Source organism: Ochlerotatus camptorhynchus, unplaced genomic scaffold (assembly GCF_037179485.1).
Source record: "Ochlerotatus camptorhynchus isolate MF236.1 unplaced genomic scaffold, CSIRO-AGI_Acam_v1.1 ptg000284l, whole genome shotgun sequence".
Classification (NCBI taxonomy): domain Eukaryota; kingdom Metazoa; phylum Arthropoda; class Insecta; order Diptera; family Culicidae; genus Ochlerotatus; species Ochlerotatus camptorhynchus.
The window spans coordinates 4,119,130-4,135,843 of NW_027040773.1; the positions used below are offsets into that span (position 1 = coordinate 4,119,130).

The 16,714-nt window shown below is 37.6% G+C and overlaps 1 protein-coding gene across 1 annotated transcript; it reads right to left on the reverse strand.

Annotated features, from left to right (window-relative positions):
* Positions 1-511: 511 nt before the first annotated feature.
* LOC135706653 (trypsin 3A1-like) lies at positions 512-1,423 on the reverse strand. Its single transcript, XM_065228299.1, has 3 exons — positions 1,185-1,423; positions 725-1,130; positions 512-670 (listed from the first exon to the last, which is right to left on the reverse strand). The coding sequence occupies exons 1-3, from the start codon at positions 1,409-1,411 to the stop codon at positions 512-514; spliced, it is 792 nt and encodes a 263-aa protein (XP_065084371.1). The 5' UTR covers positions 1,412-1,423.
* Positions 1,424-16,714: the final 15,291 nt, after the last annotated feature.

Here is a 16,714-nt window from a genome sequence, read left to right on the forward strand (position 1 = left end):
GATTGCCTTCGGTGTCACACTTTCCGTCTAACACTACTGGTAGACATGTGACATTGCTCCGGGCTGCTTGCTAGTCCTGTTGTGTGCGAGGTTCAGCTTGTGGCCGATATGATGTCTCTGTACGGAGTTGTTTCGGTATTGCACCGACGAGCCAAAGTATAGCATCATGGATCCCAGAAGGTGCCATATGGCTGTCATGAGCGTCATCTATTTGAATGTAAATTTTATGCCCCTTTACCGGCTGAAGCTGCTTACCCCTGTCAGTGGGTTACGCAACAGCTCTCAAAATATTTACGAATTAATTTCACCTATAGGCAAAACAAAGTATCGCTTCTGACTGTACGTGTTTGGGTAAGGTTTTCCCAGCCTGTTCCAGACACCCGAAAGGGGTTTTTAAAGGAAACATTGGGATATGTTTAGTTTGATTGCCAGTAATGAATTCCCAAATCGGATTTGAAAATCCAGCGAAGATAACCTGAATTATTTCAATGAAAATGAATCGTTTATTTCTCTACTTAGAAACCACTTCGTTCATAGTTTCGGCTATCCAATCGACTGCAGTTGTCACTCTGCCGTAGACGCCGGGATAGCCAGGGTCAGCACAGCCCTTACCCCAGGAAACCACTCCTACCAGCACGTCATTGCAAACCAGTGGTCCACCCGAGTCACCCTAAAATGAAAATTCCACTGATTTGTTGATCCATCCTAAACCTACATCATCTACCTGACATGAATCCTTGCCTCCTTCTTCGTAGCCAGCACAAATCATGCTGTCCGACACGCCACCGTACTCTTTGTAAACGATACTACACTTTTCCTGATTATACAGAGGGACGGCAGCAGCTCTCAAACTTAGCGAAGACTCATTAGCATTTCGTGTATTACCCCAGCCGGATACGTCACAAAGCGTTCCATCTTCGAAGAAATCACTACGAGCGGGCAACGAAATCGGTTGAACTGTTTTGCTAAGATTAAGCGGTTCTCTAAGCTCCAATAGCGAAAAATCATAATTGCTCCAAGAGTTTTGCTTAGGATGGAAGTATATGTCGCGAACTTGCGCCAAGATACCCCCGGATCGCACTTCCGTTGATCCGGCTCGTACTTTCAACGTAGATGCATTGGTGATTCCCCTGCGAATACAAATTCATACAATTCAAAAATGAATAAAACATTTTGCAACATACTTGGTGCAGTGGGCAGCAGTCAAGATCCACCTGTCGTTGAGAACGGAACCACCGCAGAAATGTTGGTTCCGCTGCAGAGACACTTGATACGGATAGCCGGTGATGTTGACGGCTACTCCACCTACGATTCTTCCGCCAGATTGACCGGGTTTCGATCGCGGGGCGTAGGATCCATTGGCGAGTGTCGTCACACAGAACGCGAAAGCTATTACCGACGATTTTAGCATGCTGACGACGGTGTTGAAAGGTTGGCACGTTTGTGACATGCAGGTTTCTGTGGTTTAAGTTATATACCAACGGCACTCAGCAGGTTGCCGCTTTGTTGTTTGATAAGAAATGAAGGCTAAAGGTTTTTGAAGCGGAATAGAATGGTTCACTTCCAGTAGTGATAAGGTCACATTGCTTGATTTATTTTTTGGTGGTTAGTAATTAAAGAACTCACTTCTAAAATAGTTGCTCCATTGCCCTTGAATTCTGTTCTGTTTACCGTTGGTTATCTGTTCCAGGGTTGAAGGGACTCCCAATATGTCACTTTCTCTCTGCAGAAGTGTTTGGGAAGATCACCAGACCTGCCTTTAGAGCAACAGTCATGCTATAATATTTTCATAGGCCTGCCCTTGAATATTATTACAAGGCCTTACGTTAAAAACTGGACACTTAGTAGCCAAAATCGGAACGTGCGAAAAACGATACATTGTTATGTTCTGAAATATTGTGCTCGAAAAGCATTCTCCTAATAAAAGCTTTCTTCTCAATTAACCCCACTCAATAAATTCCCTCCGTTCACTACCAGAACAGCCAGCCACAGCGAACAAATAAATAACAACCACAATCTGTTAACCTCTCACGTACCCCAACTGTCTCGGTTAATCTTCTGGATACCATCATATGTCAGCTTTTACTATTAGCCAATAACTAAATCAAGCCATCATATTTTTATTATCCTTTGCCCGCAGGACAAACCTCCGAAAGCAACGAACCACGAGCAGCAGCAGTGGCATCAAAAGGAAAAAATAAATAATCCCATACCGGCAGAAAACGGATAGCTTGGCTCCCATTTGGGGAATTAAATCAACACAATGTCATATTGTACGGACTTTTGGTGGTAGCTCGTGTGGACGGACTGACTGCTCTCCGGATTGGAATTATGACAGCGGAAAAGCATCAGCAAATCCTAATAGGGACAAACTCTTTCTGGTATTCTCAGATCCTTCCCGACTATGGTGCACAGTGGGCCAGGAATTAAATCTAGCTGGAAAAAAATAATAACGCTCTGGTATTGCATCTAATTGAGTTGACGTCTTGAGTGAAGTTTCTTGGATTTAGTAAGACTACAATTTGGTGCATAAACATAGTTCAACTTTTGGCCGCAAAGTTGGCTCAGCGATACAAACTGTTTTATTTCACAAGATAGATATTTTTCAACACAAATTTTAAAAATCTCCCATATGTGTAGATCATAACAAAATTCATTCATATTTGGCACAGTTGTTGGAGACCTAAATACAGATCGAAAGAACTATTCAAACACTTGCGTTCACTTGCCCGTTATTTAGAAAATGTTTTCAGAAATAATTTTTTTTTTATTTCTTGTGATATTAATATTTTTAATACTCTTAACCAGTGTTGCCAGATTGTTTTAAAGCTTATCGGTATCAAAGGTATTAAAAAATCGGTATTTATCGGTATTTACTAGGGAAATGGCTCTAATGTTGACCTATGGATCTAAGATTGGGCCCATCGCTAAAAATCTGATATTTATCAATTTTATCTAGATGAACGCGTCATTGGGACGGTAATAATGGATATTTTGGATCGCTATTGAAAATTTAGTGGATTACTGAATTTATGTATGGGCCCAAATTAGGGGTATTTAGGCCGACATTAGGCCATTTTCCCTATTTAACTAATTTTATATTTTTGCCATTTTTGAAAGGGACTTGAGGGAAATTGCTTTGTTGAATGGCTTTCTCAGTCTTAAAACAGTCTTTAATTTTTAAATTTTAATTTTTAAAATTATCGTTGTCCTCAAGTGGTGATAAAAATTGTGAGAAAGTAGTTTTTCAATTAAATATCATTAAATGAAACCAAAATATGGAAAATCAGCCACAACAACGACTAAACTATTGACAATAACGACAAACAATATTTTCACTTGAAAAAGGCCACAACCCATGGCCGAAATGTCGAGCAGATCGTAGTCGTTGCAATGTTTTAAGACTAAGAAAGCCGTTAATCAAAGTAAAATTTTAGCTTTTGTACAATGATTGGAAAATTCCGGAAGCAAACTCAGGGAATGTTTGAATTAGCTTCTGAACGAAGCTGAAAAACCATCCAGAGAAAGACGAAAGAAGCTCTCCTGGATGAAGTTCAAGGAAAGTTCTAAGAAAAGTAGGAAAAACATCCGGGAAGCTTCCTGGACACGAATTGAGAAACTTGTGGCGAAAATTTAAATAAACTATCGGATGTCACATCTAAAGGAAGCCAAAAAAGTTTTGGAAACCCGAAGTAAATTTTCAGAAGTAGCCATTTCCAGGCAAAGTCAGAAAAGCTTGGAAAAACCTTCCAATAGAAGTCGAACAAAAAAAAACCGTTGGCTTATGGTCAAACTTTCAGACAAGACGAAAGAATTTTTTGGGATATTTAATTGAACTTCCTGGAGAAGACAAACAAAACTTCCTGGAGACGCTGACAGAAACCTAAGGTAGATTGGCAGAAACATCTGAAGAAAGTTGGAAGCCAGCGCGCTTACGGCACAGTCAAAAGAAACAAGGACATAATTCCGGAAGAAAGAGATTCCTGGGGGATGTTTTAATGATCCAGAAAGTTTTCCTGATATTCATTAAACATCCTTGGAGACTACGCAATTTTCCTGAAGTGTTCGAAACATTCCTGAAATGCACTTAGGAATATTCCATAATTCCTTGAAATTCCTTAAAAGTTCTTGTAATTTTCCTGAAATTGGGGGCTGTTTAGGAGTTCTCTGGTCCTCCTCGAAGTACTCGGAACTATCCTGATTGTAATAAGCCTACCGGAATATCTCTTTGAAGGTTTCTGGACTTGCTTGAAGATTACGAAATCTCTTAAGTGCTCTCACAATTTTCTTGATTTTATTGTAACATCAGCATTGAAGTTCTCTGATCTTTCCAATTTTTTTTATTTTTAAAAGTTATCGACACTGCCATTAACAAGAACTTCCCGTAAAATGTTCTCACAATGTTCTAATGTTCATGGAACTTCCCTTTCGTTTCCAAAATTTGCATGAGCTCCTCAGGACATTGCTGTAGTTTTATAATTTCAGCAATTTCATTAATTAATTGATCTGTCCTGATGTTTTCTGAGCTTCACTAAAGTTCGTGCCCATTAAATTTCCCTGAAGTTCTTTGGACTTGTGAAGTTTCCAAAATATTTATGATGTTTTCTTAAGTTCACTGGAGTTCGCTGGACTTTTCTGAAATTCCCGGGTTTTCGAATTTTAACTAAAGTAAATGAAACATCCTTGAAGTTCCGGGAGAGGAGGCGAAGGCTGAAGAAGCTTCCAAGGTAAGGTGGAAGAAAATTCCAGGGTAAGTTGGATGAAACTTCAGGAATTTAATGTTTAAACAATTTTTCTCGATTCCCTAGGAATTAACGGAAAGAGCCATCGACTATTTCTCGATTGATGGTTGCCTAAAACGGTGAGGAAATGCAAACATTAGTCGACGGTATCAAGCATAAGGCATATTTAGAGATGATTGCTTAGAATTTTTAAGGCTAAAAAAATATGAGGTATTCAAAAAGATGCAAGTCTCTCACATATAATTTTGCCGAAATTCGAGCGCGAACAGGCAACAATAATTTTGATTATTAAAAAAAACGGTACTAATCGGAATTAAATCTTAAAAATCGGTATCCTGAGGAACCTTATCTGTATATCGGTATCTAGTTTGGAAATCGGTATAAATACCGATAAATCGGTATATCTGGCAACCTTGCTCTAAGCATAATTGCACAAACGAAGTGATAGACGACTAATTGGCAATGAAATCAATTAAAATAATGTGGTTCGCTGTAATATAATTTTATTAGGAGCTTGTGCCGGCAGCCACCAGATTGGCTTGTATTTTTGTTTAAATTTAAACAAAGTATATTTTGTGTGCAATGATATTTGACAGTGTGCAAAGAGTGTATCATTTTGTCATTTTTTATGCATTTCAGTTTTGAGTAGAGTGAAAAAGATAGAACCAAAACATTCTAGTAAATTTGGTGATAATGCTAGTACAATCCAGTAGTAGTGTTGCCATGTGGTACACTAAAAAAATCCAATAGCAGGTTCGTCACTTCGTTTTTGATAATAGCATTGATCTGGAAAAATTTCGATTGATCAGTACCAATCGAGGAAAAATGATAAAAGTATTCTTTTAAACGATTGTTCAAAATATTATACTAAAAACGTGAAATTCAGACAATTTTTATAACATTTCGTATATCTGGGGTTTGAAGATGTAAAGCTTTTATATCTTCGGCAACTTTTCAAAACAATTTACGTTTTACAACTTTGCCCAAGGCAGCAAACGTCAGTTTTGTGAAATAAAAAAAAATATATCGCTGCGGTACCTTTGCGGCCAAAAGTCGAACTATTTTTATCCATCAAATTATAGTCCTACATAATCCAAGAATCTTCACTGCAGACGTCTACTCAATTGGATGCAATACCAGAGCGTTATTATTTTTTTCTTGCTAGATTTAATTTCTAGCCTATTGTGGCGGTGGGTAGCTTCTCATCTCGGTGGAAATCTCTCACCCTTTTTGTCGATGTTTGACGAGTTTTCGGTTCGTTTGTACAAAGTTTGGTTTGGTTGGTAGGTACCTACCTTTGTTTTTTTTTTTTTTTTCTATGGAACTGTTGAACGAAGATGTGGGTTTCTTTTCAACGAGCTATCGTAGAAGTAACTCAAGCATGATAAATTGAAGTGAATTTCAAGTATTTTATCTTCCATTGTGTCGAAACGAGCACTGACAGTGATGCCAACTGAGAGGTTGCCAGAATCTGAGTCTGATGTATATGAAGTCAAGCCAGATTAACCATGTTTCTGATTTAGAATGACAGTTTAAACAAAATTAATAAGAACGTTTAAACCATGTTTTAAATAAATCAAATGTAAACTTGTTTACAGTTTATTGTATTTTGAGCACGTCGCACGTTGATAATAATGCGTTGCAAGATAACCTTAGGATTTTTTCAAATGCTGGTAACTTCATAAGGGGCTCACAAGGCTGCAGTGTATTCTATGACGGGAACAAAAACATGTGTTTCTTTTGCAATATCGAGGGATACCCGTTGAATTCCAGCCCCAAGCGGAAGGCCCAGAAGCGTCATAGAAATTATATGCTCAATAACTTGGTCCAAGTCCGGAAGACGATCTGAGTTGATCCTGAAAAATTATTAGCATTTTATTGAAGCAATACTGACTGATTAAAAAAAGAGAAAGATACAGAACAAGAAAGAATACAAATAAAAATAAATCAGATTGATGCTTATAACTTATCAGGATCAACTCGGGTCATCTGTCGGTCTTCGACAAAGTTGTTGAGCATATAATTTCCTGGAATTTCAACACTTCCAACATCATCACAGAATACGGTCAGGACTATCACATCGAACATAATCAAGAACGGACAGGAACAGAGTCACAGCAACGAAAAGGAAATTCGGATTGTAAAGGAGCTGAAAAGTAAAGCAGTATATTATGTGAAAGCAGACAAGGGCAACGCGGTCGTTATAATGGACAAGGACGATTACGACAATCAGATGCCAACGAAGATTAACAACCAACCGTATAGACAGCTCCGAATAAACCCCTTACAGAACATAGTGAAACACGTGGAGATAACACTAAAGGAGTGCAAATCAATATTAGGAGATGGAGCAGGTCATTTACGGGAATCCAATCATATTTTACCCAGGATCAAAGGTCTCCCCAAAGTCCATAAACCGGGGAATGAAATGCGAGAGATCGTGTCTGCAGTTGGTTCCCCTACCCACAAACTAGTGTAGCGGCTATTTACAGAGTTTCAGAGTATGCTGAATCACTTTAGTAAGGCAGTTAGTAGCACCCAGGAGTTCGTCCAGCAATTAAAATCTACAAGAGACATCAACGAGGACGAGATTATGGTATCTTTCGATGTCACAGCTCTTTTTTCCAGCTTACCGGTCAAGGAAGCGATCAACCATTTGGAGGACTGGCTATTAACACAACGAGAGGATGCAGCATGGAGAAACAAGGTTCGGACCTACCTTAAGCTGACCCACCTTTGTATGGAAGAGAACTACTTCTCTTTCCGAGGTAACTTCTACAAGCAGACGAAAGGAGCCCCAACGGGAAATTCCCTATATAGAAAAAGATGAAAAAATGCATTTCTCGATCTTTTAGTCATCAGGGAATCGTCATCATCTTCTTCGCTTGAATACGAAGTTTACAGGAAACCAACTAGCACCAAAAGAGTTATCCCCTCTACTTCCAACCATTCGTTCTAGCAGAAAATGGCCGCCATGATTCAGCGGATGCAGACTCTTCCACTCATCGGAACAGGAAAGGATAAGGAATTACAGTACATCTACGAAACAGCGAGACTCAACGGACACAAGAAGACCACAATCCAGACAATCATCGATAAAAAAGCCAGTCCGCATCGTGCTCTCTTGCCGTGCGGATCTATTTGCTTTTTGCTGAAGGAAGTGTTATTGCTACCTAAAGCTACAACAAATTTAAACAGCACTTTTCAGTGCTCAACCTGTAAAATCTCTACCTTGTTCAACTCTTATTCCTCTTCGATCTTTGTTTGGACCCTACCCGAGGCAATCTTTCTTGGATATCGATGTAGAAAATTCCCCTTCGATCCTTCAGATTCTTATAGTAATCTGCTTGGAAGTCAATTTGGATAAAAATTTACTACCGCCATGGCGCCTAAACGCAAAAGAAAGGGGCAAACTCTTGATCCCCCTTCTGATGAAATTAATTTGAGTAATCAATTTATTTTATTGTTTATTAATTTATTTGATAAGGCTCAACCGAATTAACTTTACAGAGCCGAGGATTCTTGGTCACTATACAATAGATCTTAAAACTATAGTCAAAAGGTACAACACAATAAACACTTTATCTTCCGCTATCCAAAAAGCCTCCTCCATCAGAACTGGAGCCGCTTCCAGTGGTTTCATTGTATGGCAAATTGTTGTACGCAAACGAGGGTCAGAGCGCGTCCATTGCAGCAATGGACGCAAAACGTGGTCAGCACTCACACACTCATCACGAAACGGTTGCTTTCCAAAGTCGACGACGCATCGACCGAAAGAACTGCTGATGAAGAACAATGAGGAGGACCACACAATGGTTGCTGCCGAGAAAACAGACGATCGCGTAGCACACATCGAGAGTGGCCTGCTTTTGTCGACAGCCGAGTGAACACTGAGTAATCAATTTGATTTGCTCACGGATGATGAGAATGATCCATCATCCAAGAAAAATTCTAGTAAACTTTCCCGGCTTAATGCCAAGAAGGAAAAGATTCCCCCTACTGTGATAACCACTTCCGATTTCCATGCTCTTCGCATGGAACTTTTGAACTTCGTGAAAGTTAAGTTTTCACAACAAATTGGACGCCGGGGTGAATGCCGTGTATTGGTTGAAACCTTGGACGGATTTAAATGTCTTCTCAACTATCTTACTGAGAAGCAGCACAATTTTTTTACTTACGACACCAAGAATGAACGTGTGTTCAAGGTTGTCATGAAAGGACTGCCCAGTGGTGAATCTCTGGATCAGATCAAAGATGAACTGGAAAAATGACTTGGAGTTGTGCCACTCCAAGTAATCAAAATGAAAATGAAATCCCGTCCTGGCGATTCGTGCAACGGGATTTCTAATGCTTTTTATTTACTTCACTTCAAGTCTAGTGAACTAAACATCCTTAAGGCCTTAGACAAAGCTAGCCTTATGCTCCATGTCCGAGTGAAGTGGGAACACTTCAGGAAGACTGGAGGAAATTTCCAAAACCTCACCCAGTGCCGTAAGTGCCAGGGATGGGGTCACCGAACAAAAATTTCCTGCAGGCCAGCTAAATGCATGAATTGTGGTGATTCCTATCACGCGAAGGACGGCTGTCCAAGGAAGAAGAAATTAAGAAATTTAAATGTTCAAATTATGGAGAAAACAAAAAATCCAAAGCGATCCTACAATCTCGTTCTAAGCGACCGAATATTTTGAAATGAAATACTCGATCTCTTAAAGATTATAAGAGTTGAACTAGCCTATGGCTAAAAATCTCTTAAATAAAGATTAAAAAAAAAATCTTAAAGATTATGAGGACGAGCTATTTAACTTTTTAAGAGTTTATAACGTGCATATTGCCGTTATAACTGAAACGTTACTTAAACCTGACCATAAGGTTAAAAGGGACGCAAATTATTTCATTTATCGAAATGATCGTCTTGATGGAGCCTGTGGTGGCGTTGCCATCATTGTTCATAGACAAATCAAGCATCAAATTCTTTCTTCATTTGAAACTAAAAGTTTTGAAACATTGGGAGTTTCTGTTGAAACAAAATTTGGACACTAACGTTTAAAGCTGCCTATTTTCCATTCCAATGTGTAGGCCAGCAAAAGAATTTTCTCAAGAGTGACCTTGAGAAACTTACATAGGGGATTTTAATGCAAAACACCGCTCTTGGAGTAATGGTCAAAGTAATGCCAATGGTAATATTCTGTTTGATGATTGTTCTGCAGGTTATTACACTATTCAATATCCAACAGCCCAACATGCTTTTCGTCAGCAAGAAATTCCTCTACTATTGATTTGGTCTTAACTGATTCATGTCAATTTTGTAGCCAATTGGATACCCATGCTGACTTCGGTTCTGAGCACCTTCCAGTAGCTTTTGAAATATCCCACGAAATAATTTGTTATCCCATCAGCTCTACTGTCAATTACCATAGAGCTGATTGGGAGCAATATCGAACATTTATGGAATACCCAACAAACAATTTTAGCTGCCGCTTAGCTTATACAGGCAAAAATTAGCTGCATAAGGCAAATTTTGGCTGTATAAACTAATCTGCAGCTAAAATTGTTTGTTGGGTATAACTTCGATCCAAACATTCCTCTGCAAACCAAAGATGAAATTAATTATGCTCTTGAATCTCTGACTACATCTATAGTTGAAACAAGAGCTGCTTCAGGACCAAAATGCGAGAATAAATTCGATTTAATTATAATAGACGATGATCTCCAGCTCTTGATCCGTCTGAAAAATGTCTGTAGAAGGCAATATCAAAGAACACGCGATCCAGCCATGAAAGTTATCTGGTGGGATTAGCAAAAAGCAGAATTAAAAAGCGATTCTCTGCCCTGAGGAACAAATCGTTTGAAAATAATGTTTCGAAATTAGATCCGAGTTCCAAGCCCTTTTGGAAGCTCACACAAATAAAAAAAAAACTCAAAAACCTATTCCAGCGCATAGAGAAGGTTGAACAATTTTGATCACAAATTCGGAAAAAGCTCAGAAACTTGTTAAGCAATTTGAGGGTTCCCATAATTTCAGTTTGGGTCTTACTAGCCCTATTTAGAATAAGGTTGCTCGGGATTATCTGAATATTTTATCGTGGGTAAATATTTTCAAAGATTTCTTGGGTACTGATTTGGACGAAGTAAGATCTATGACTAAAAAGATTCAAAATATGAAAGCTCCAGGTAATGATGAAATTTTCTATATCCTCATCAAAAAACTCCCAGATAGTACCATGTCTTCCTTGGTAAAATTATTTAACAGCTGTTTCCATTTGGCATACTTTTCTTATAAATAGACAAATGCAAAGGTTGTTCCAATTCTGAAGCTGGATACAAATCCAGCTGAAGCTACTAGCTCAATAAGTAATCTTTCTGAAAAGATACTTTTGAATAGAATGACGATTCACATCAATACGAACTCATTTTTTGAAGATGAGCAGTTTGGATTTTACCATGGGCATTCAACTACTCATCAACTCGTAAGGGCTACCAATTTAATTCGTTCAAACAAATCTGAAGACCACTCAACTGGAGTGGCTCTTCTAGACATAGAAAAAGCATTCGACAGTGTTTGGCATGAAGGTTTGATTGCTAAACTGAAAAAGTTTAATTTTCCACTTTATATTATGAAATTAGTTCAAAATTATTTAATTGACAGAACTCTGCAGGTAAATTATCAAAATTCCAAATCTAATCGACTACCTGTTAGAGCAGGAGTTCCTCAGGGTAGCATTCTTGGGCCTATATTGTATAACATTTTCACTTCGGACCTCCCTGATTTGCCTCGGGGTTGCCACAAATCTTTGTTCGCTGATGACACAGGCATTTCCGCTAAAGGAAGACCCAACAAACAATTTGTGCTGATTAAGGGCTGAATAAACTGTTTTTTAGCTGAAGAAGCATATTTTTGCCTGAATAAGCTCTTATTCCGCTTCCAATGTTTGTTGGGGAAGTCTTCGTGTTACTTGCAGCAGACTGCAGAAAAGTTTAGATATTTTCTCTTCTTATTTACAAAAATGGAAGATTTCTCCCAACGCTTCCAAAACTCAACTTATAATATTTCCACATAAGCCTAGAGCTTCGTTTTTGAAACCTAGTAGTAGTCACATAGTCACTATGAACGGAGTTCCAATTTCCTGGTCAAACCAAGTGAAATATATTGGACTTGTACTTGACCAAAAATTAACTTTTAAAAATCACATTGAGGGCATTCAAGCCAAATGTAACAAATATATAAAATGTTTGTATCCTATTATAAACAGGAAATGCAAACGTTGCCTGAGGAATAAACATCTAATATTTAAACAAGTTTATAGACCGGCAATGCTTTTTGCTGTGCCTAGTCTAGTTGTCCAACAAATCAATTAATAATATCATTAATATCCTTAATTGCAACGATTAATAGATAAGATTTAGTTTTAGTTTTTAGTTTTAAGATGTCTATTGTTATACTGCATGCAGGTTTAGAAAACCTGTTTTAAATACTGAATTGCTAAGGCAGGAACAATGTAAAAACGTTTAGATATATTTAACTACTGTAGTAGCTGGAGCACCTAGGTTAAAATGAAATGTAATTTAATTTGAATTTTGAACAAATAAAGAGTTAAAAAAACTTATTTTTGGGCACTTTTTTCTTACCGTGTATAAAGCTAAAAACGTTAGCAGTCTAGTATTGTCAGTCGCTTCACGCATTTGGAACTGTTGGGCTATCTTGATCCACAACAAATATTACGTTCAATTTATTTGGATGATTTTCCACGCAGGGGAAGGAGGGTCTAAAATCTCTTAAAATCTGTCCAAGTGGAATATGCACAGCCCTAAAGCTGAATTGAAGCATATTTAATCAATATTTAGAAGGGTACTTAAAAATGTCTTGTTCAGCGTTCGATCAGCTTAGGTGTTTGTTGGCATCTAATTATGCTTTGAGAAATAATGGGAATATTTTTAAGTGCCCTAGTGCATTGGTATGACGGAGCATGATTTGTAAACCCCTGTTCAATTAGATGGAAGTCCTATCACAATATGCATATCCCTCTTAACATACCCGTGTTCTATCTTGAAAATGTACTCGTTTTGGTAGCGTCGATTTCCGACACAATCAAGTATAGCGACGGAGTATTGTACACGCGTTTTGGGCCCCTTTTCGAACAGGTAAAGCTTCAAACTATTGCTGCTCAACAAGATCTTCCAAGGATCGGAACTTTGTTCAAGTTTGCCCTTCGGGAAGTCTCTTGAGATGAGAGGGAAAATCATACATTTAATCATGCCGCTCGGGAACGGTTTACTGTATAAACACCTACCTACCATCAGTCAATGATTGTAGGGTAGGATGGTGCAAAATGCACCCTTTAAGCAAAATCGTCAATGGCTGGCGAATGGAAACTAAAATCAAGAAGAAAGTAATGGCGTTTGGTTCATTACCATGTTTTCTACAAAGATCAAGTGATTTAGAACTACAAAAGGATGATTTTCCATGACTTTCAAGGTATTTTTTAAATTGCTTCCAAAATGATAGCGGGGCAAAACGCCTGATTCATGATGCAATATGCACCACAACATTGGGACAAGACGCACGACAACAATGGCCAAAACGCACCACAACATTTGGGGTAAAATGCACCTCATGGTAAACAAACCATAACCCCTGCAAGTAGATAATGCAAAGGGATGCGGTATTTCAAATGATTATTTCTTTATGTTACATCAGAAATAAGGTCTCAAAATCTCAATAGAATGTTAAACTGTGATTCATCAAGTAAAATATCTAAAAATATACGAAACGTAAATTTTTTAATTTTTTTATGTGATACATGATGATAAAAGCTTAATTTACAGTCGATGATTTTAACAACTGTGTCCTGTTTTGCACAAAATGCAATTTTTTTAAGGAATCAGTAGATCAATACATGATTTTATGATCAAGAATTATTTGTTAAACCTCCAGTTGAAAACAATCACAAACCGTTACCCGGAAAATGCATCTGAGGAAAAGTTATCGCTGTTTTTCTATAAGTGGGCATTTTACCCCAGGGGTGCATTATGGGCTGTTCTCCCTTACCTTACATCTGTTGTAAAAAAAATACGGTGCGGAATGTTACCGCTAACAGCAATCGGTTGAAGGAATTCTCGGAAGTGGCGTGTGTGTGTGTGCCTATGTTTGTATGTGGTTTTCCGGGGTTGTTGGTGACTTGGGGAAATCATGCTACAAAAGAACTCAGATGAGTACATAAGATGATTATAACGCGTGAGATTTACGCTCTGTGGATCCGCGTATGGAGTTTGGTAAGTACTTGCTATGAATGGAGTGGTAAAGAGTTGTGTGTTGTGTCTATCGTACTTCAAGGCATAATGCAACAGGCGCAAATTGAAAAGTTTATTGCTCGTTACCGGTTGTCTGAGTGCCATTTGTGCGTTTCACGGAAGTTTGACTGTTTTCGTCGTTATGTTTATATTGTGGACGTGCGAGGAATGTGGGTTCCGGTGGCTTCATCAATTCGGATAGTTTTACAACGGATCGAGCGATTTCAGACAATTTCGGATTAAGTAACATTGAACGGATTTATATTTAAAGCATTTTCCCTATATATGTACCTTTATTACCTTCCCATTAGTACAATAACACAGGAGTTTCTATACAATGCATTCGTTTTGAAACATAAATAATTTGTTTTGCTTACATTGTTTATATCGCTGTTTGTTTTTAGTTCATATACTTTTGCGTGAATTTGTTGTTCCTTGTGTAAATAGTACCTAGCTGGTAGTATTGGTTGCTTGTAGAGATACAGATTTGCCCTCTAAATACAGTATTCCTTACGAGTGCACGTGGTTATCGGTAGTTTGCTTTATAATTGCAAAGAATTGGTGCACTTTACAAACAAATTTACATAGTAATTTGACAAACTTTTTAGCTGATCGCTTTCAGTGATCTGTAACGTATTTTTACTTTAGCCCGTTCCATGCGAAACAAACTCTTTCTCTCTCTCTCGCACTATCTCTCTCTACTTATAGTTTAGGTATATCTGTTAGAGTTATGCTTGCTAACAAAATGTTTGGCACGATAAAGTTGGTTGGTTGTGTTCCTTCAATGCTGTCTGAAATCTTTCAATATCTCTAGCGACTAGTAGAAGTCTTTATTTTTACACTGCCCTATAGGTAGAAAGAAAAATTTTTGCGATTGGAATCAATAATTCTACAGCCAACTGACCGATGCTTGGCGTCTTCGGGAGCAGTGAAATAATCCGATGAGGTAAAACAAATGTAAATTCATCCATTTCATAGCAAAACGAGATAATGGTTTGTGCGATAGTGTAACTTTGCTTCTTGAGTTCAACAAATTCTACAAACCTACATTTATCTTGAAAATCCATTTTAATTCAGGTGGATGCATAGCTTAAAATTCGAAAAAAGTTTTGAGAGAACTTTCCTTATTTTCAAACAAAATTTCGACAACCGCAGAACTTTGACAGCCGACAACGAGATGAAAACAAAACAAAGGAACATAAAATGGTTGCCACATAGTGAACTGGAGAGTTACGAACACAGTGGCATGCAAAATGATGTGCAAGGCAGCTTTTTGAGTTTTGCCATTTTGGCCAGCTTTTTTGCCCAAATACTCTTCTGTTCACTGGGCCGATTTCAAAGATTAAAATATCAAATGAAAGGTTATTAAAAATACTCTTTACTTGGGATTTTTTTTTATTGAAAAACATTGATTGTATTTGTTTTTTTTTTATGGTTTTCATGGTTTGTGCGTCTCCATTGATTTATAGCGACTGTAACATGGTCACGACGCATGGTAGTCTATTCACATAAGAACATTGAGCAGAAGCCCAAAACTTGATAACTTAAAATAAAATAAAATAATAACTCAAAAACGAAAAAAAACCACGAAGTTTCAATTTTTAAGGAAAAATATAAAAAAAAATATATTGCGCCCTCTGTTTTCAAACCATGAAAGATTAAAAAAAACAAACTCAAACATATATCAAAACAAAACCCCAATTTTTTAATATTATTTTATTTTTTGTTAAAAGTCCTTTCATTTGATATTTTGAAATCGGCCAAAAATTATGATTTAAAAAAAAGTGATTTAAAACAAATTCATTTTTTGGACCATCCTAACATTGAAATGGTCACCCTAATGACAAAATAAAAAATATACTGGTCCAAAATTTTGTGGTAAAAAACAAAACTACAAATTTTTACAATATGGCTGCATTAGTGCATGAACCTTAGTAGATCTGAAAAAGATTGTTTTATGAAATTTTGTTCTCCACAACTTTGTCGAAGGCAAATCTTTCCTTTTTTTTGAGATATTTGAAAATTATTCTGGTTTGACAGCTTTGTTGCTATCTTCATCGAAATAATGATAGGTAAATATGCACGCTATTGATCCTTATGATTATTAACGTCCAGAGTACATTTCTGGAACCAAAACGATTTATGAAAGGAAAGTACATTTCGATCATTACATATTAATGCAAAAACTTGGATGATTATTTCTAGGAAATATTTTTTTAGTACATCAAGCATTGAAAACTAATGAATCAACAAATTTAGCTGCAGAAAATCAGGCTGATTAAGCTTTTAACCTACCCGGAACTATCCACCTACCCTCTTCTAAAGATCATTCTCTAGCTAATAAATCATCACACTAAAGCTTCATGTTAGCATTTCCAACCAACTCTGAAAATCGTTAACTTCGCGTATGAAGTAACATAAAAACACTTTGAATGTAACAACTCAAGGCGGGAGTAGCCGTCAACAATGCTGATGATGGTACAGCACGCAACAACCACCCTACTGCTTCCTCTCTGAGATGATCACGTTGGTCATGACGAGAGGAGCAACACAATAGTTGGGTAAAGAAGAACTGCATTATAACACACCATCGACTGGAAATGCTCTCGCAAAACGTGGGGCTTTAGGTAGTGATGAAAACGTCGCTAGAACTATTCCACAGCCGCAGTCAGTTTATGAGCAAC

Excerpts from the sequence above, each read along its gene's own strand:
- LOC135706653 (XM_065228299.1), bottom strand. The coding sequence starts at position 1,411 with ATGCTAAAATCGTCGGTAATAGCTTTCGCGTTCTGTGTGACGACACTC. Across the intron at positions 1,131-1,184 it reads ACTGCTGCCCACTGCACCAA|GGGAATCACCAATGCATCTA; the intron begins GTATGTTGCAAA and ends TTGTATTCGCAG. Across the intron at positions 671-724 it reads GAGGCAAGGATTCATGTCAG|GGTGACTCGGGTGGACCACT; the intron begins GTAGATGATGTA and ends TTTTCATTTTAG.